We start from the raw sequence: 19,341 nt of genomic DNA on the forward strand, positions 1-19,341 counted from the left end.
AATACACCAGAGTGCAAAGGAATTCCTTGTTTGCAGGAAGCTCACAAGAGTAACAATATGCACAGCAATAATAAATACAACAATGAACACAAAACAGCAGGATAGTGCAAAGAACATGAAAACGACAGCAATGCAATAACTGAAAGAGAGAGTATGGGAATGAGGCAGCCTCACTGGGAAAGGGTTGTATAAGAAGTGATTAGATCATCCTGAAGGATTTATATTTCTACTGCTCTGTGTTCTAACCAGATCCATGCACCATTTGGCAGGCTTTCTGCAAGTGATGTCCCACTGATGAAGTCTCAGCCATGCCTTTCCAATTAATTCGGTCAAATCAGCACGTGATTGATGCTTAAGATGAAAAGTCCCAGGTTATGTCCAATCTTTCGCCTCTCTCAAATTAGCCGTTTGCTGCTCCGGCTGACCTCAGTGATACAGGAAGGTCAAGAGTACTTTCTAAATCATCACAGCACTTTCAACATAGCAGAGAAAACTGGATAATTGTTGGCAAACAGTGCACCAGATTTTTTTTTTATTAATCACAGCTTGTACAGAAGATATAACATTGTCAGCCCTGGCTTAGCATGCTTGCCTCCAAGTGGAAGGCTAGGTGGCTTGAACTTGGCTTTGGTCCCTGCTAACTTGATGCCATAGTTGACAAAATTTGTCATTTAGACAAGATATTACTCTTGAGATCCTGATGTTGAGATCATATTCAGATCGATGGTCAATCGTACTGCTCAAAAAGCAGGAACGCTTAACACACGTTCTTCCCACATTTATCAGCCAGTGTTCATCAACTAAAACAGATTTTTTCTGGATTGTTTTAACCACATTATCAATATCCAATCTTCAGAATTTAAACACTGACCACAGTAACAATTATGTTCTTTTAGAACATCAAGGTGACGTAAACAACAAAGCTGCACCATCCACAAGACCATAAGACAAAGGAGCAGAAGTCGGCCATTTGGCCCATCCTTGCTGTGTCAGTCGGTCTCTCTTGCTCTCTACCCCATTGTATTCTTTAGTTCTCACCTGCCCTTTCCTTTCTCTACATCTTAAAATATCTTTGATTTCTCACTTTTCTAGTTCTGCTCAGAGGGCCACTGATTTGAAACATTATATCTATTTCTCCTTCAACAGCTGATCCCTAAACTCTCCAGCATTTTGTATTTCAGGTTTCCAACTTTTTCCATCTTTTTGAGGATTTCTTCTACTCACAGTGAAATTGTGACTGATGAAAATTTGAACATGAACATTCTAATGAGCAATTGCTATGATTCTACACAACTACCAGTTCTTTACGTACATGTTCATTCAATTTTTGTTTCACTCTGCTTCGCTCTATGATAAATCAGCTTGCTTCATCCTAAAAGATTAAATCCACAGGAATGATAAATTACAAGTGCCATGATTGTAGCGGTTTTTACTTGTGCCACTCACCTCACTGGAATTGTGCTGAATTGTTTGACTTGCACCTACTTGTACTTGTATAGTAATTTCAGCAAAACAAAGCCCTCCGGGCGTGTCAAGACAGAATGGGCAAAATTTGTCACTAAGCCACATAAGGAAATAATAAAGAAGATCAGAGTTTTATTGAGCACCGTGCAGAGGATGAAAGTGAAGTTTGGCAGGATGGGAGGGAAGGGTGTAAGGGAGAAAAACTCAAAAGCTTAGAGTCATAGAGCACAAAACATGGATGCAGGCCCTTTGGTCCAACTAGTCCATGGTGCCCACCAGCTAGCCCCAATTTCCTTCATCTGCCCCATTTTCCTCCAATCCACATCCTAATGGGTACTTATCCAAATGCTTCTTAAATTCTCCTACTATACTTGCCTCCAGCAGCTCATTCCGTGCTTTCACCATCCTCCACAAGAAAGCTGCCTCTCAAGCCTCTTTTAGATCTTTCCTCTGTCACCACCAAAATCTAGTTTTAGATTCCCCTATCACGGGTCAACTCTGCAATGAGTGGTCAAAACTGCCCATTGCACCAGCCTACCTGCCATCAAGGACACAAAAGCAGAAAGATGCCAGAAAGGGGCCAGTAACATCGTGAAGGATCCCAACCACCCTGCTCATGGACTGTTTATCCCACTCCCACTGAAGGAGGAGGCTACGTAGCATCCATACCCGGAACACCAGACCCAAAACAGTAAGGCTGTTCAACACCTCCACCCACTAACCCAGCCCTCCATACTCCAACCACCACTTCTTTATCTTTTCCAGTCAGTCACCTCATATAAAGCCATTCCTGTGCCTAACCCCACTACAATTAATCTATGTATATATGCTATCTTATGTATTTATATTTATAGTGTTTTATTATTATTGTGTTCTTTATCTTATTATGGTTTTTTGTGTTGCATCAATTATTTAAATGAATAATATTTATTTAATTTTCCTTACTCTTGTGACATGGAAATGATGTTAAAAAATCTTGTATGGGGAAAAAACTGGTACCAGCCACCTCTCACAATTTTAAACACATCCATAAGGTCACCCCTCAATAATCTATATTCCAAGAAATAATGACTTAGTTTAACTAATCTCTCCCCTGAAGCTCAGGCTATCTAGTCCTGGCGGCATACTTATAAATCTTCTCTGCACTCCATCCAGTTTAACCATCTATTTCCCATAACAGGGTAATCAAATCTGTACACAGTACTCCAAGTGAAGTTTCACCAATGACTTATACAACTTTAACGTAAAGTCCCAACTCCTATACGCAATGCCCTGACTGATGAAGGCTGGCATGCTGAAAGCCTTCTCCTACGCCTTGTTCACCTGTGACACCACTTCAAAGTACTATGCATTTGTACTCCCAAGTCCTTATTCCATTACACTCCCAGGTGCCCTAACATTTATTGAGCACAAGTTCTATGCTCACACCTCACATTCATGTGTACTGAAATCCATTTGCCACTCCTTAACCTAACTCCATAAAGGATCAAGGACCCTCCACAACCTATGATAATCTTCATCAACATCTCCTAATTTCATGTCATCTGCAAACCTACCGATCAAGCCTTGTGCATTCACATTCAACTAATTCATACAAATAAGGAATAACAAATGAGTGCCTGCAGCACACCACTAGTCAGTGGCTTCCATTCAGAGAAATAACCTTCAACTGCCACCCTATGCTGCCTACTTTTAAATTCACCTAACGAGCTCTCCATGGGACCCAAACTTCCAGATCAGTCTATCATGTGGAACCTTGTCGAAGGCCTCATCTACAAGCATTGATCATTTAAATTGCAGTGCTGAAGGTGAAGCAATTAAATTGGGATAAGCCAGATTTCAGAATTTAAAGAGCAAAAATATCTTAAGAGATTTATTGGGCTGAAGTACCTGAAAGCGGACATTGTGGGGCAAAGTGATTTACTTTATTTACTTACTTAGTTATTTTTACTTTTTTTCTATGTTATGTATTGCATTGAACTGCTGCTGCTAAGTTAACAAATTTCACCACACATGCTGGTGATAATAAACCTGATTCAGATTCTGAAGGTAATTGCATAGATTAGCAAGTCAATGACTTTATTAACCAGTAGCATATTGCAGAATAGTGTAAGAATCTCCCCTTCACTTCTGTAAAGTATGCCTTCTTGCTCCCTCTGCAAAATGAAAGAATATTATTCTCTATAAATGTATAATTGCATCATTATGGCAGCTAAGCATACCTGGTCTCAACAGGGCATAACAGATTCCTAAGATCCATGACACAATCAAAAGGTAGTCCTCTTCTTCTTCCAAATGCCTTCAATTCTACTGGCATTCTTTAGGAAGAATATGCATTCAGATGTATTTATTGGGACATCCATTTACTTCTAAGTGCTTTGCAGCCAATAACATATTTTAAAATCTTTGCTCATATCATTGTGCCAACTGAACTCCTCCAGCAGATGTGTAAAGCAGCCAAATGACTCCCAGCACAGAGACAGCCATTGATTCATGCCTAACCCAGCAGGCGTATCCACAACTTCTGAACCACATCTTCGAGACAACAAACTGAAAAGAGAACAGGAGCCAGCCAGGGCAGAAATCTCATAATAGAAAGCAAATCAAGCTATAATACAACCATGAAATTTTGAAGTTAAATAAAAACGATCACAGGGATAAGAGCAAGGAAGCAATTGAGAGAACAAAAAATGATTTAGTGGCCTATCCTTCTAATTAGGGTCTGCTGTACACTCCCTATCAGCAGAAGACAGGAATAAAGCCAATTCACACAAATCTATGACCCATACCAATTTAGAGCATTCCGAAAAAACAGCAATGGAAACTGCGCGCAAGAAATCTAAGCAAACATAATTCATAGCATTCAGAATTAGAGGCAAGGGGAGGGTGCAGCCATTAGATTAGAGCTTGAGTTTCTCAAGCTAAAATGTATTGACTGTTATTTAATAGATGTTAGTGTAATTAACACAGATTTAAAAAGCTGACCACACAATTTGAGTGGTGTGATGAGGATCCTGAGCTGCCAGGACAGGTAAAAATGGGAGATGTAGTTCAATCTAGCAAAATTGCAAAAATTAATGGTGAATGGAAACTCCTCCAAAACTGCAAGATTTTAAACAAATTTGAGCAGAGGATTCCAAAGAACAGGGACAAAGCCAGCAGCAGAAGTTGATGAGGTCGTATAAGAGACAGAACAAACCTACAAAAGCATTGCATAAAATGAAACAAAGACGTAAATTTGAACATCTGGTTTGGCAATTGTTGCTGTGCAATTTTGGACACCATCTTACAGTAGATCTACTAATAGCATTTATAAAAAGAGCAAAGTTTCATTGGCATAATCACAGGGCTCTTAGAAAACGAAACTTGAGAGCAAAGGCTTTTTTTTACAGAGATGAATAACAGATCAAGTTTATGAGGTAAAGAGCGATAGACTTATTCCACTGAATTTTGAGATAAAGGAGCTCTTCAAAGTAATCACAAATGGTATTTAAAAAGTGAAATTCTCACCCATCATCCTGAAACTGAACAGGCAAAATATTTTAATTGGGAATTAGTATATGAAGGAAAGCTGGGAAAACTAGTAGCTTGTTTGGGAAAATCATTCATGTAGCCTCCAAAGGCTGCCTCAACATGCATCATATTATGATATCTTGTATCAAGCTAAAGTTTGTGTCCTTCTAGAACCTTAATTATCCATGAACTGGCTCCAAGCTATCAATCAGACTGATTCAGGGTGGCATAGCCCCGTGTGGCTGTAAATTTATCAAGTTTTGCTGCATTGCTGTTCAATGAAAGAATGACATGGTGTGGCAACAGGTCATGAATATCAGGATGTCTGAAGAGAGAGAGAGAGAGAGAGAGAGAGCACCAGAGCAATTGCCTTCCTTTGTGCTAATCAAAAAGTGCTGCTGGAAAATGCATCTGCAGACCCAAGCTGAATATAGGATCCACATGCGTTTTGTTGCCCTGTCGACCTCAGTGTTTAAACTCCACATGTGAAGAATGGCCACTTGAGCATCAAGCAGTGTGAAACGTTCGCTGGAAGTGAGGATACTGGTTATGGAGAGGACTGAGCCCTGTAGCTACATTCCACGCACACAGCGTATTTGCCCACTCTTACTCTCCAAAGCCCTTTGGCAGCAGTGCTGGAAAGCCACAAGCCACACAACTGTGCACCAGATAGTGTCATTGCCTTGGCAGGAGGGGAAATTTCACAAAAGCCCTCCAGAAGCAAGTTTCCAAGGTGAAAGTGGGAACTAATAGTTCATACTGTGACACAATGCTACAACATAATTGAATAATTTTCAGATTCAGGTAGAATATTTATACTCTGGTTATGTACATCATCAACCTAATCTTGAAATTAAGAAAGTATTCCTGAATTGCCATATACAACCCTGAGATTCATTTTCTTGTGGGCATTCACAGTAAATCCAATAACCGTAATGGAATCAATGAAAGGCCACATTCGACAGGGCAGGCAACCAGTGTGCAATGTCAACAAACAGTACCAATACAAAAGAAAAAAAGTAACAATAATAAATAAATAAGCAATTAATATCAAGAATATGAGATGAAGTGTCCTTGAAGATGAGTCCATAAGTTGTGAGAACAATTCAGTGATGGGGCAAGTGAAGTTATCCCCTCTGGTTCAAGAGCCAGGGATAATAGCTATCGTGAACCTAGTCGTGAGATTCCTGAGGCTCTTGTACCTTCTTCCTGATAGCAGCAGCGAGAAGAGAGCATGACCTGGGTGGTGAGCTATCCTTGATGATGGATGCTGCTTTCCACAAGAACGCTTCGTGTAGATGTGTTCAATGGTGGGGAGGGCTTTACCTGGGATGGACTGGGCTGTATCCATTATCTTATGTAGGATTTTCCGTTCAAGGGTATTGGTGTTTCCATACCACGCTGAGATGCATGCAGCCACACATCTATATAAGTTTGTCAAATTTTAAGATGTCATGCTGAATTTTCACAAACTTCTAAGGAAGTTTAAGGGAGTTCTTATCTGAGGAAACAATCATTTGGCAATAATCAGCCCTCAACACCTTTGCTAAGGAGTCACATTAATCTGCACTCCATATTAGGTTCCACTTGTCTATTCATACTACATTTCGGAGGCATCATGGTTCTAAACTTTCCTCTGGTATAGCTTCATTCTATGAACTTGCTACAATATCAAGGCAAGTTTACACCAAAGTGGCATTTGATTGAGCCTATACAAAGCACATGAACAGTATCCACTTCACTTGTAGTTACTGACAAATCTTTAAAAAGACCACAGTTCTCATAGTGGCTGTTTATCATTCTACCTGATAGCACAATTTTGATGAGTTTCTGACATCTACATCTACCAAACATCAGTTGTTTAATGATGCAAATACGTTTCATTATCAGACTATCAAATTGAAAGTTGTACTTTCAGAGGTAGACACAATAATCCTTGCTTGCAATAATCCTGGTGGTCATTAATTAGCATGTCACAATGTACCTACTGACTATGCCTCTAAATTATTTATGACATTTGTCCAGCGTCTGGAGATGTTCAAAATGACAAGACTTCCATTTGCTACAGCACTGTTAGTTCGTGACCTGAAATATTTATTTTCAATTTTATTCAAAGCCAAATGCTGAACAGGCATAAATTTCAGTAATTTTGAAGTCTTCCATCTATTGCTGTAATATGTTTGAGAATTTTTTAAAAAAGATGCATGGACTTTAACAGCTATAGTCAAGCTGAAGGGAGATTCAGAAATCAGCCCCACACTTACAACATCAATGTACTGGTTAAATAAAGATTAATTTAAATGATTTTAAAGACCTGATAAATGCAAATAACCAACATGCTTTGAAACATACAGCACACACAACAGGGAGAGCAAGGCTCATCCATACAAAGAGAAAGAATCACAGTTGCAGTCTGTATTAAATCAACACAGAATACAGCCACAGGAGAACTTAAGGATGTCACCAACACTAGCATGCAAAAATACAGTACATATGCGCCTCTAAATAAGGGCCTAATAAGCAATATTCAGTGTTTAATATGTGTTAAGTGCTATTCATCATGTACATATCTAATTTTGTACATTCTGAAGCACACTTGTCAAAAAAATTAAGAGTTCTATTCTGTGGCTTTTTGATATTAATTTCTTTCAGGATTGTCAGCCTGTAAAATAAATCCTCTAGAAGGGGGTTTACATAAGTTCAACTTCCGATGCACAATTATTCTCTTGAAAGGAGAAGGTGCATAACGTAAAAGGCATCCGAAAACACAAGGTTACACCATGCCTATTAGCCTTTAAAACAAAAATCTAAAACAAGGGTAACGATTATATTTTGAAATGTTAATTTAAACCAAATTTGTGATTAAAGTTTACCAAACTCAGAATGAAATTTCTTGAATTAAACCAGTCAAATTATTAATACAGCGGTGTGTAAACAACCTGTTTAAAACAGATATAGCCAGCAAATTCAAAACAATGGATTAAAATGTACAAATATGAAAAACAGCTGGATTGTTCTGTCCCAGAACAAAATGATAGCACACTTAAGCATATGCCACTCGGCTTCTGCCAGTTATATCCACTATGAGTCAATCAACGCAAAAGTTCTTCAGAAAGATGAAACAGGATAAAATATGTGAATGGATGCTAAGCAAAAGGAAAGTAAGAGAAGGATAGCAAGTTGGAGCACATAATATTGTAAAAGATAAGCTTTTTCGGAAGTGAACAGTCGAAAATTAATATCAGGTTTATTACCATCGACACAAGTTGTGAAATTTGTTGTTTTGCTGCAGCAGTACAGAGCGAGCAAGAGATACAAATTAGAGTAGTTACAAAACTATATATCTGTTTTTATGAGACCCAGTTGCTAGCTTGGCACTCAACCCAGCACAGATGGAAAGTGTGCAAGGAGCTGGCTGGATTCGAACCTAGGACCACTCGCCTCAAAGTCCAGTGCGGATGCACCCCAATGGTTATTCATTTTACATGCTGGTAAATAGTAGCCTGGCAGATCTGGGCTAACAATCTTCAGTTCTTATTCATTATTGTTTTTTTCACTTCTTACCTATCATAGAGGAAGTTGAAAAATAGGATCATACCAATTATTTGTAGACGATTGACGTGATTACTAACAAATGTAACTGCTGAATGGGTTGCACTCTCTCACCTGGAGGAGCACAGCAGAGTCAGCAACAGCAAGTCTATTTAACAGAAGCCTTTGAAACAGTGTTCTCTGACAGAGGTTCACAGATTTGCTCTAGTATTCCAGATCCAAACTAAACAAACAGGTCTTCAGCTTTTCGCAGCTTCAAAGCAGTGTTTGGATCCAGACAGACAAAGCTTAAAGAACAATCAGTCCAGCTACAGATGGTGCTCCACTCTCCATCAAACAAGGCAGTGCAATTCTGTTGAATAAGCTGATGCAGAAAACATACGACAATGTTAATAAAAACAGTTCAAATACCTAGCATAAATGTGGTGGACAAAACAATCTGAATATCTGGAAGCAACAAGTCTAGGCACAAAACCCAGCTAATGGTATCGCAATGCATTCTGACCTGCTATCCCCTCTGTACTTTCTATATTGGCATGGCCCTAGTAACAAATCTTTGACCAAGTATTTACAATTCTGTAGCTGAGCTTGCTTCCAAAAATGTCAGGCAGACAGACAAGAATTCAGAAAGAAGTATAATTTTTGAATGAACTTTACCCCAGATTTTCCCACCTCTGCTCAAAAACAAATGCCAGCAGCTTTCCATTATTTCATTCAACCAGCCACTCCTCATGTGGAAGCGTAAATAAAGTGTAAAAAGAATTAACAGGTATGCGCATCAATATCAAGTTGTATTATGCACTCTCCACATCGGGTTTAGACACTTTCTTGCACAATTCACAGGATCTATTCCTACTGGTCCAAAGACGCTTAAGCCAATTTCACAGCTCCTTTCTGAGTGAGACCATTTACTCAATGTAGACTGGGAATCAAATCGAGTGCCTTTTGGTTATACAGCTCAGCTACACACTCCCTTTATCAATTGAGCCATTGGGAGGTGTTACAGCTGCTTTCTTAATCTCATAAAATATGGTATATCTGTCATTTCACCTAAAGGGCGGTCAGCTTAATTTAACCAACACCAGAAACTCAAGTAGCGATCACTCATGTAAATAAATGGATGCAAATTAATGAAAAGGGAAAACGTTACCAAATTAGCCATTTGTGTTTGTGGATTCAATTAAGCAGTTTATATCCATACAAGTGACAGGACGAGTAAATTTTCAGGGATTGTATGTAGTAAGGTATGATGAAATTATCAGGAGGCACTGTTTCTAATAAAGGCAATTGCACACCTTCCCACATTTTACCAAGAAATTTAATTTCAATGTGTATTTTAAAATAAGACAGAATTTAATCATATGAGCTTTTCATAATTATTTGAGGGATGTGTTGAGTGTTTAATTCCTGTTATGGTGATTTAATCCCTCATGTGTTCAGTCAAGTTAAATATGAACAAATTAATTTTCTGTTAACATTTTCATCAACACTTGATCTATTAGTGTTAAGTCAAGGAACAGTTTTCCATTCTGGACACTTAACACCATCATAAGGCCCTTTCAGACAATGGCCAGCTGCAGAGATAAAGCACTCTTCTCTATTTTGAATTGACAGAATATCAACTTTTAGTTTTTATTTAAAAACTGACGACTGGTAATGCCAAGGAGCTTCCAGATTTTATACTTGATCCCACCTGACACTGCAGCTTATATACTATAATTGGGCCACAATAAAAGACATGAAAAACCTTATATTTAAGGAAGCAAGATGTACTTGTAGGTAACTGCAACTACACCTTTGTTAGACATCAATGGCATTTTGAAAGCAGCAAAGAAATATTCGCAAACTTATGTTGTTTTTAATAAAAGATACAATTTATTTTACTGTAATTCTGAGAGCCCAGTTTCATGTTGTCAATAGATCACTGGTTCAATATTGCTCATTTTCTTTACCAAATTAGTTGATCTGAAATGTTAACTCTTGTTTTAGTCTCCAGAAATGGTTTTTGATTAGCTGTGATCTTCCAGCTTTTCCAACTTTAAAACACTAATAATGAAAAAAAATCTAGGCATTTTGCAGAGTTCATGCTATCTGTCTGGCATTTGAATCTCAAATAGGAATCAGAAGGCAGTAAGGATCATTCACATAGTCAGACTAAACTGCATAATCCCAGGATGAAGAGACACCGAATGATAATCTTCTACCAACATAGCTACTGGTGACAACAACCAAGATTTGCCAAAAAATCAAAGAATAAAGAATGTAGAATATGACAAGTTTTAAACAAAAGCACTTTACCGTTTTGATCACCTTAATAAACCTGTCATAAATAAACTTCACATGAACCCCCACATAGCACACAATCTGTGTTACCTGTACATAAACCATGCTGGATGCAACAGATTATTTGTTAAATAATTAATGCTATTAAGCTCCAGACTCATTAAATGTGAACTAATCACAGAGGAGTATGTGAATTCTCTTGAAGATCAACTGGAAGTGCTTTGATTACCAACAGAACTGTAGCACAAACGTCAGCTCCTTTGTTTTCAAAACAACATCCAGCACTCACCAGTTCCTCTTTGTCCCTGGTACAAATTAACTTCAATGTCAACACCTTATTACATCTGCAATGTTCATCTTTACTCTGGGTATATTTACTAAGGAGATAATCTATCTGCTTGAAGGTTTCTGGTGACCTCCAAATGGAAAACAGTTAAACAAAATAAAAATATCATGTAGCATTCAATTCAGTGGTAGCTGACTGCTTTGGTTGTCGGGTTGTTTACACAGGTGTGATATCACAATGGATATCAAAATGAAAATGTTTGCTTGGTGGCATTTTGCAACAAAGATTGTACCAGACAATTAATGTTTCCCATTTAACCCACTCCAACTTACTTTTAACTTGTTCCTTTTATAATATTTTCTTTCTTAAAATGAAATGTAGTAAGCAAAAAAACACATTTTATGGAGATCCCATAAGGAATCAATACAGATGGCTACCTGAAAGTGATCAAACAAAACTGGAAAGGTTTGCAGGACAATAATTTAGAGATTACGGGCTAGATTTTTTGGTCAATGGGAAGCAACACTGCTTGCCAGTGACACCAAAGCAAACCGTCCTTAAAATTATACAGACTTTTATATATAAAAGTATACATAATGGGCTTTCCTTTTCACACATGAAATATTATCAGCTGATGTTTCCAAGGGGTCTCTGGTGACCAGCAATTGCAATGTTCTTGAGCTAGATGTACAACCAATCACTTTGAAAGTTACAGGCAAAACAGGAATGAAAACTCATGGTCTTAACTTCAAACCAACAAAATTTTGAAAATACACAAAGTTTAAGATGCAGGCCGAAATGCCGAACAATTTTTTTAGAAAATAAGTTGATTATAAGATATGTATCTGAGGGAGGCAATTCACATGGATAAAATCTATATATTTTGACTGAAGGTCTTAGAGATTTGTTAAGCAATAATTATTGCATATAATACATTAATAAACCCACTTATATCTCATACAATAAAATAATTCTGAGGGTACTTAATATTATTACTTTGAAAATGTGCAAAATTATCATTATTTCAACTGATTTCCTTTCACGGCAGTGAAAAGCTGAATCACTGACAGGAACTTTGGGATTTCCGCCTTAACATACACATGTGCGGAAATCCCGAAGTTGCAGTCAGTTTCATGGTGTAATGATCGTCAAAGCTAACAGCTTCACTGTCTTTCAACCACAAATTCTAAGCCTCTATGAAACAAAACTGAAATCTTAAGTCTGGTTCAAGATTATCTCAAAATCAAGTTAATAAATACACAATTACTAAATAACCATCTGGTTTCACACATGTATTAAAATTCCATAGATATTTCTCAAAGTAATATTCCATTCTAATCAATCAGTAATATAAAATCATATTCAACAGGTAGAGAACGTAACTATTATACTCAATTTGCTAAAATAGACAGTTTTATGATTAGAAAATGCTCAAAGCAACATTTGATACAACTTGCACAAGCAGTAAAACACATTTCACAAAATATGATCAGGGAAATTGCTGAACAAGTAATTGAAAACTTATTTTCTCTTTTCAGATGCTTATGTGTTATTGCAATTTTCAGGCTCATTATGTTTCCATTAAAGATTATTGATTTTATTTGCCTGTAGTACTTTTTATTGCAACTCCTCTCCCCACATAAAACAATTATTCTAACAGAGTATTAGCATAATAATATTGGGGTGGAGAGAGAGCTAGCTTTGGGTCAGTAAGTAGTAGGATCCCATCAGTCACAAATTCAATGTGTCTATTGTAGGTATAACACGTAATGTATATACTGTCCATTTACTGTACAACATAAGTAACACTTTGCATTGTCCCAAAATTGTGTAGTATTTTTTACAGAATTATATTTTGGATGATGTTATAAACTACAACTGACTATTTGTTAAAATATTATAATTTGCCTCTCTAGAAACTTGGTCCTGGTCCGTATCATATCAACAGCACATTTTAATTTGCCACCAAAATTTAGTTCTGTGATTGAAATGAATTTCAAAAGCTCTGTCCAATCTAGTGTTGTTACTATGTTGCATTTTTTAGTATGACTGAAAGGGAATCAAATTCTAGGCACTTGGGTTTCTATGCTAAAACCAGAGATATTCCTGTCTGCATACCTCCTTCAGCTAAAACAGGTGAGAGTGCAAATTAGCTGCTTTATGTTTGTGCATTATTGGTTTCCAAAACACAATGAATTTTGGCATTTTCAAAATTACTACTCAAATACAAGATCTTTCTGTTCTCAATGCTTTATTTAAAAAAAACATCAAATATCATCTCTGACACTTTCTATTCCTATAACTAATTTAGGAGCCTCTGTGAGTATTCACAATCAAATCTATGCTCTGCAGGGTGTATTAACACATGCAAAAGTGGCTTTGTATTTTTAGACTCAGGAGTTTGCTGCAACCTCAAGACTTTGCTAGAATCACACAGCACTACTAAAATGTTGAGCATGTGATTTGACTTATTTCAGCATAATTACCCTTTCACCCAGAATGATAACATGGTGTAAAGAGCTAAATTTGCATTTAAAAAGCACAAACCTGGTTTGCACTGTATCAGAAAGGGGCCTTTCAGCATACTGGGTCTATAGCTGCTCCTAGCAGAATATCCCATTCACCCTCTCCTTACCTCCCTGTACCCTGTGATTCAGTCTCTCTCTCATGCCTATCAATTCATCTCTCGTTCTTTTACCACTTATTGATACATCATATTTCCTTACAGCACAAGCAGAAGATATTCCGCCCATCCTATCTATTCTGTTCCGTTCCCCTGGTAACCTCTCTCTATCCCACCCCCATCAACTTTTCCCCTGAGTCTTCTACCGCCCATCTTAGCTAAAGGCAATTTATAGGGGCCAATCAATTTGTAAGCCTACACATCTTTGGGATGTGGAAGGAGACCAGAGTGCCTGGATTCAAATTCACCACAGATACCACTGGAAATCAGAATCAAACCAGACTGCTGGAGTTGTGTAGAAGCAACACTATCTCCTGCGTCACCATTGCCAGTAAACTTGGTTTTAGACATTTGGGGTGATACAACAGGCTTCGGAGAAATTCAGCAGGTTAGATACAGATAAACTCTTTCTGCTCATAGGCAATTCAAAATAAAAGCTCCTTATCTCAAACTTACAGCAGGGCATTAAAGAGTAAGTTTAGAAAGTATTCTTCACTTGAAGGCAAGAAGCAGCTCCCAGAGCTGAATCAAACTTTTTTGAAAAATCAAAATTTTCAATAAATTCTTCCTATATATCTGTTTTGTCTCAGATTGACAGCAAGACATATTTTAAGATCTGGTAATATTGTTCAAAATAGATCTTTTTTCCTTTACAGGGAAACTCTGTATCACTTTCCTTTTTAATTTTGTTACCTGAATGATAATGATCCTGGTTTCCTTAATGGTGGAGCGCTCATCTTCCTCCTACTAGAAGATCAAGATCTTAAGTCGTACTAAAATAACGACGATCATGTCTGTTTATATTGAAAGTCATCGTTCAGACTTCAGTAGAATGATGTGCATTATATTTTTTCCCACTCTTCAGCCACTTAACAGTGTAAAATAAACTGCTGTAAACTGTTGACTTTTCATTTTGCTGACTTAGCTTGCATCTGGAGGGACAGCTTAGAGCAATGGTGCATTAGACCAATCCCTGATGGTAGTGGTGACAGCAATATAGGGTGGTAAGTTATCACACAAGTGTCCTGTTACAAGCTTAAAGAATTTTCACTTAAGTAGGATTTTTTGTGTGGAGTGCTGATTCCATCCCCTAAATGAGCCATGTGTTAACATTCTGAAAACATGCAAATAATTCCTACCCTTAATGTTTATTTATTTTCTTCTTATCCCTAAATACAGTTTTCCTGTTTTGTAAATTGAAACATATATTATTGTTTGTGAAGGTTTCAATAAAGAGTTATTTCAGAAAGTGATTTTTCTAATTACTTAATGACACAAAAGCAAGTAACTGGGATTGAGATCAAAGTTGCAAATCAATCAAAGCACTGAATTAAAGTTCATAACTGTTGAAGACTGAATTTCAATCTGAGATGCTATCATTGCTTGTGAATTGTAGCATTATGTATACACACACACACACACACACACACACACCCCTACCCCTATCAGCTCAAAGTAAGGCCTGTGTGAAATACAGATGGAGCTCAAAAATCTGAGTTAGGCACAAGATAGACAGAAGCACAAACTGAAAGCCATTTTACAACAGAAATTGTCACATGCCAGTAGGCATTTTTGTTTCAAAAGTGGGCAGCTGGGAGTCAGAGAAGTTGGAAAACAGAAGCAGCTTACAACGCAGACTACTTGTTTACATTTTCAAATATGTTCTACCTGCTGATAATGATGTCATATTTGTGGGTCACGTTAAGAGCCAGTTGCTATCCTTCAGACATCATTTTTCACTGAGCCCCAAAAATGGGCTGGGTGGCACTCACCACTCATGGTCCAGAAGGGGTGAGAATTTCAGATGTCGCTACCTCCTCTCACACCTGAATGGGAGGGCTGTGATACTAACACTTAGTGATGCAGCCTGGAATCAGGTATCCTGGCCTTGGATCTCCCCCCACAGTAGCAGGGAGGACTGAATCCCTGAAAAAAAATGCCTGCAATTCCCATTGCTCTTTCTGCTCGCAAATGACCAAGCATGGATACTCACCCCTTGCTGTCACGCTCTCTCTCTCTCTCTCTCTCTCCTTTCCAGTCTAGGCATCCTGAAGAGAGAGAGAGAGAGACAGAGAGACAGAGAGACAGAGAGACAGAGAGACAGAGAGAGAGAGAGAGAGAGAGAGAGAGACAGAGAGAGAGAGACAGAGAGACAGAGAGAGAGAGAGAGAGAGAGAGAGATGAAAGGAGCTGCACTCAGCACTGAATAAATGCATCAAAAGGTTGCCGAATGCTTTGGAATCCACAATTTCTGCAAAAATCACAATTTTAATCGGACCCTACTCAGAAATTAATCTATTGCATAGTTAAAGCAATGCTAAGCAACAAAAGCCCTGGTTTAATCTGCTTTCTGTTCTCAGCCCCTAACCCTTTGCCATTAATTGACCTCAGTACCTCCAGAATATGGAAAGGAAAACTCATTCAGGTTACTTGCTGATCATCGCCTAGCAACTCCTGCTGAAGTGCAAACACAAGGACATCAGGATAACATGCTGCACCCCTGCAGCTGCCAGTTAGATATCCACTTGCACTGGTCGGCAAAGCTCACATTAATAACAATACCTTGGTTGTTCGGTATCCATAGGTAATACATAGAAGGCAACTGGCACCTGTAGAGCCATACACGTAGGATCAGCATTTTCACAAGTAACAACACACAGACCAATGAAGAAAGGGATACAGCAATTTCGTTTTCCCACAACACAGCCAGCAGAAATACCATTGTCAACAAGTTTTAATCCAGATCAGACACTAAACATTCAAAGATTTCAACTGACAATTATTTTCATACACAAACTCTAATGTATAATTAGGAATGTGCTTCAAACTACATTTGCAGCTCAAGATTATTTATGAAATGTAAATCATCCCAAACTTAAACTATTTTATTTTACAGGGTATTTGTTATTCTGTATAACAAGCTGCCACTGAATGTTATTCAAGGCTGTACAACAATCTTTCATTAAATCAAAGCAATTCTTCTCCTATTTGGCAATTAACCAATAATCACATTGGTCAGCTCATCAAATTCAATTTATTGATTACATGCCTGGTTGGCTATTTCTCCCAATGAGATGCAAGGGTCATTCAGTTCACCACAGACTGGGTTACACGCCGAAGAATGAACACTTCATAAAGGACACAGCTTATTGTTTCAAAGAGAGATAAGGAGACCAATAGACCTGGCTTTTCTGATAACATTTGGGAAACTTAAAACAAATTAAAATCTAGATTCTTAACTGTGATGCACAGAGCCATTTTAAAAGTTGAGTACGTTTTGAATCGCGATTAATGCAAGATGACATTTTCATGCAAATCATTGTAAGGAAAGTCTAACAAACAGCTTGCAAAGACACTTTTCAAAGTCTGATAACATTTCGAAAGGGAAAAAGCTGCTCATCCAACCACAATTCTTCAGAACAAAAACAACAAAGAGAATTCCAAACTGACCACCAAATCGCGTCGCTTCCCCCCGCCCGCCCGCCCCGAGATAAAGAGGCAAAGTGAGCGAGTGAAGGAAACAAACTTACAGCGATCAGGGTGAGATTCCTGTGTTCGCTGGATGAGTTAGGTCCCGGGGTCTGTTCGCTATCGCAGTTTTTGGGGGCCCGGCTGCCCTCGTGATGCTGCTGCTTGGCTTTTGGGGTCTTCTTGCTACGTGTGTCCAGGTACTTCTGGTGCAGAGCGAGTTTGTTCCTTCGCTCCTGCTCGATGCGCTGCGGCTGGTTCTGCTCGTAACGGACCTGGCAGACTGCGTGGTGCCGGCGGCACAGCTCAATCCTCTGCCTCAACCTCTCCACGATTGCGCTATGCTTTGGGTTTGGGGGCATGTTGTAATCCCCCATCCTAACCTCCCCCTGCACTATGTTGGCAAGTTTCTTTCCTTTCTTTTTTTTGTTTTGAGCCTCGAATAAATTGCAATGTTTGTATAAAAAGTATTGGGTTCTTCTTTGTTTTGTTTGAATTAAATCAAAAATCTCAACAAACCTACTTCGGACGCTTTACTGCACTCCCTTCGAGATGACTGAAACCCATTTTCTCTGTTTTATGGTAATATTCCTTCAGACGATCGCAATGGTGACACCGACCCGTTCAATGCTCCCACGGATACTTTCTCTTTCTCTCTCTCTCTCTCTCTCTCTCTCTCTCACACACACAGACGAACAGACACAGATATGTTCGGTTCTCCCTCTTCACTCACACAATCCCCTCTCCAGTTCCGACCAACGGAGGGACCAAATAAAACTACCAGAGAGGGGGGAATATGTGAGGGTAAGAGAGGGGGTGGGGGGAGAGAGAGAAAGAAAGACACAACAACAACACACATACACCAGCTCTCACACACAAAAGTCTTCAGGAGAAACAGACGCCGCTGAAACTTGGCGAAAGGTGCCCGATGGTAGCGGGAAGCGGGCTGGCGATGCCGTCCGCGGCCATCCAAAGGTGGGATCTGCGACAGGCTGCCGGGCAGGGGCAGGGGCAGGCGGCGGCACTCGGCGCGGTATCCGCTGTCTGCTGGCTCCGAGCACCGAGCCCGCACTCACATTGTGTGCGAGAGACTGGAGAGCGGGCGAGAAGGCGCTTCCCTCGCCAGACTAGCGGAATGATACCGCCACTGCCTGAGTAAACAAGGGAAGGGAAAGGAAAATAAAACCACAGGCTCCAAACAGCAAACAAAATGGGCGAAGCGGCAAATTTGTTTATTAATTTTTTTTAAAAAAAAAAGCTGACTGATTCATTGAATAAAAAATAAACCTAAAAATAAAGCGCTAGTTCAGATCGCAGCAACTGCATCAGTCAGTTCGCCCGCTCCCACGACCGATTCTTCCAGCTTTTCTTTCACGATTAAGTTTCTCGACAATCTGGGGTGCGTTTGTGAACTGGGACACTTATTAAATAAAAAAAAACGCTTTGATTTATTTTGAGAGAATCTAAATCCCTCTGACCCCTCGCCAAATTCGAGGAAGTTTTGGCTTAGTTAAATGTTTACGTCCTGTGCAATTGGAGAAATGCATGGACACACATGTCCTAGAGAGACTGCATTATAAATTCGATGTCCATTGACGGTATCTACTTCATATTACAATGCAGGCCTCTCACCGGGTGCGCGGATCCATAATATTTTACATGAAGTACAGTGGTAGAACTTGACCCTTTTCTTAAATCTATGCTACTGTCCATCCTAATCGGCCACTGGCAATTCAAGCTGCAACAGCCAATGAAGGTCGTGTGACAACAACCCAGTGTGACGGATGACCGGTAAACCCAAGCGAGCAAGCACCCCAGATCTTAGCTCAACAGGTAAATCTGCATCAGAAATCACCCAGTGTCAAAGAAAGGCAGATGTTCCAATCGCTGCACACTCATCGCGATACCCCATGACCGTTCATGTTCAAACTATTTACACAGCATACACATTAAAACAATTAGAGATAACTTGGGTATTTTGGAAGATTAGCATCAGTCCTCATTAATTTCCACTTTGCACCAGCTTTAATATGCCATGTAAAGCCAGTGTAGTGTATGAATGGAATAGTAAATACAATGATTGATTTACCAG

At 38.9% G+C, this 19,341-nt stretch overlaps 1 protein-coding gene across 1 annotated transcript in view; it reads right to left on the minus strand.

The window, feature by feature from the left end:
* The window catches only part of zmp:0000001236 (mastermind-like protein 2), a 352,226-nt gene extending 333,806 nt beyond the window's left edge, over window positions 1-18,420 (minus strand). The window contains exon 1 of the mRNA XM_059964654.1: window positions 17,312-18,420. Within this exon, the coding sequence (XP_059820637.1) occupies window positions 17,312-17,626 (315 nt within the window). The 5' untranslated portion in view covers window positions 17,627-18,420. The remainder of the gene's footprint in view (window positions 1-17,311) is intronic.
* Window positions 18,421-19,341: the final 921 nt, after the last annotated feature.

Source organism: Hypanus sabinus, chromosome 3 (genome assembly GCF_030144855.1).
Source record: "Hypanus sabinus isolate sHypSab1 chromosome 3, sHypSab1.hap1, whole genome shotgun sequence".
Lineage (NCBI taxonomy): Eukaryota > Metazoa > Chordata > Chondrichthyes > Myliobatiformes > Dasyatidae > Hypanus > Hypanus sabinus.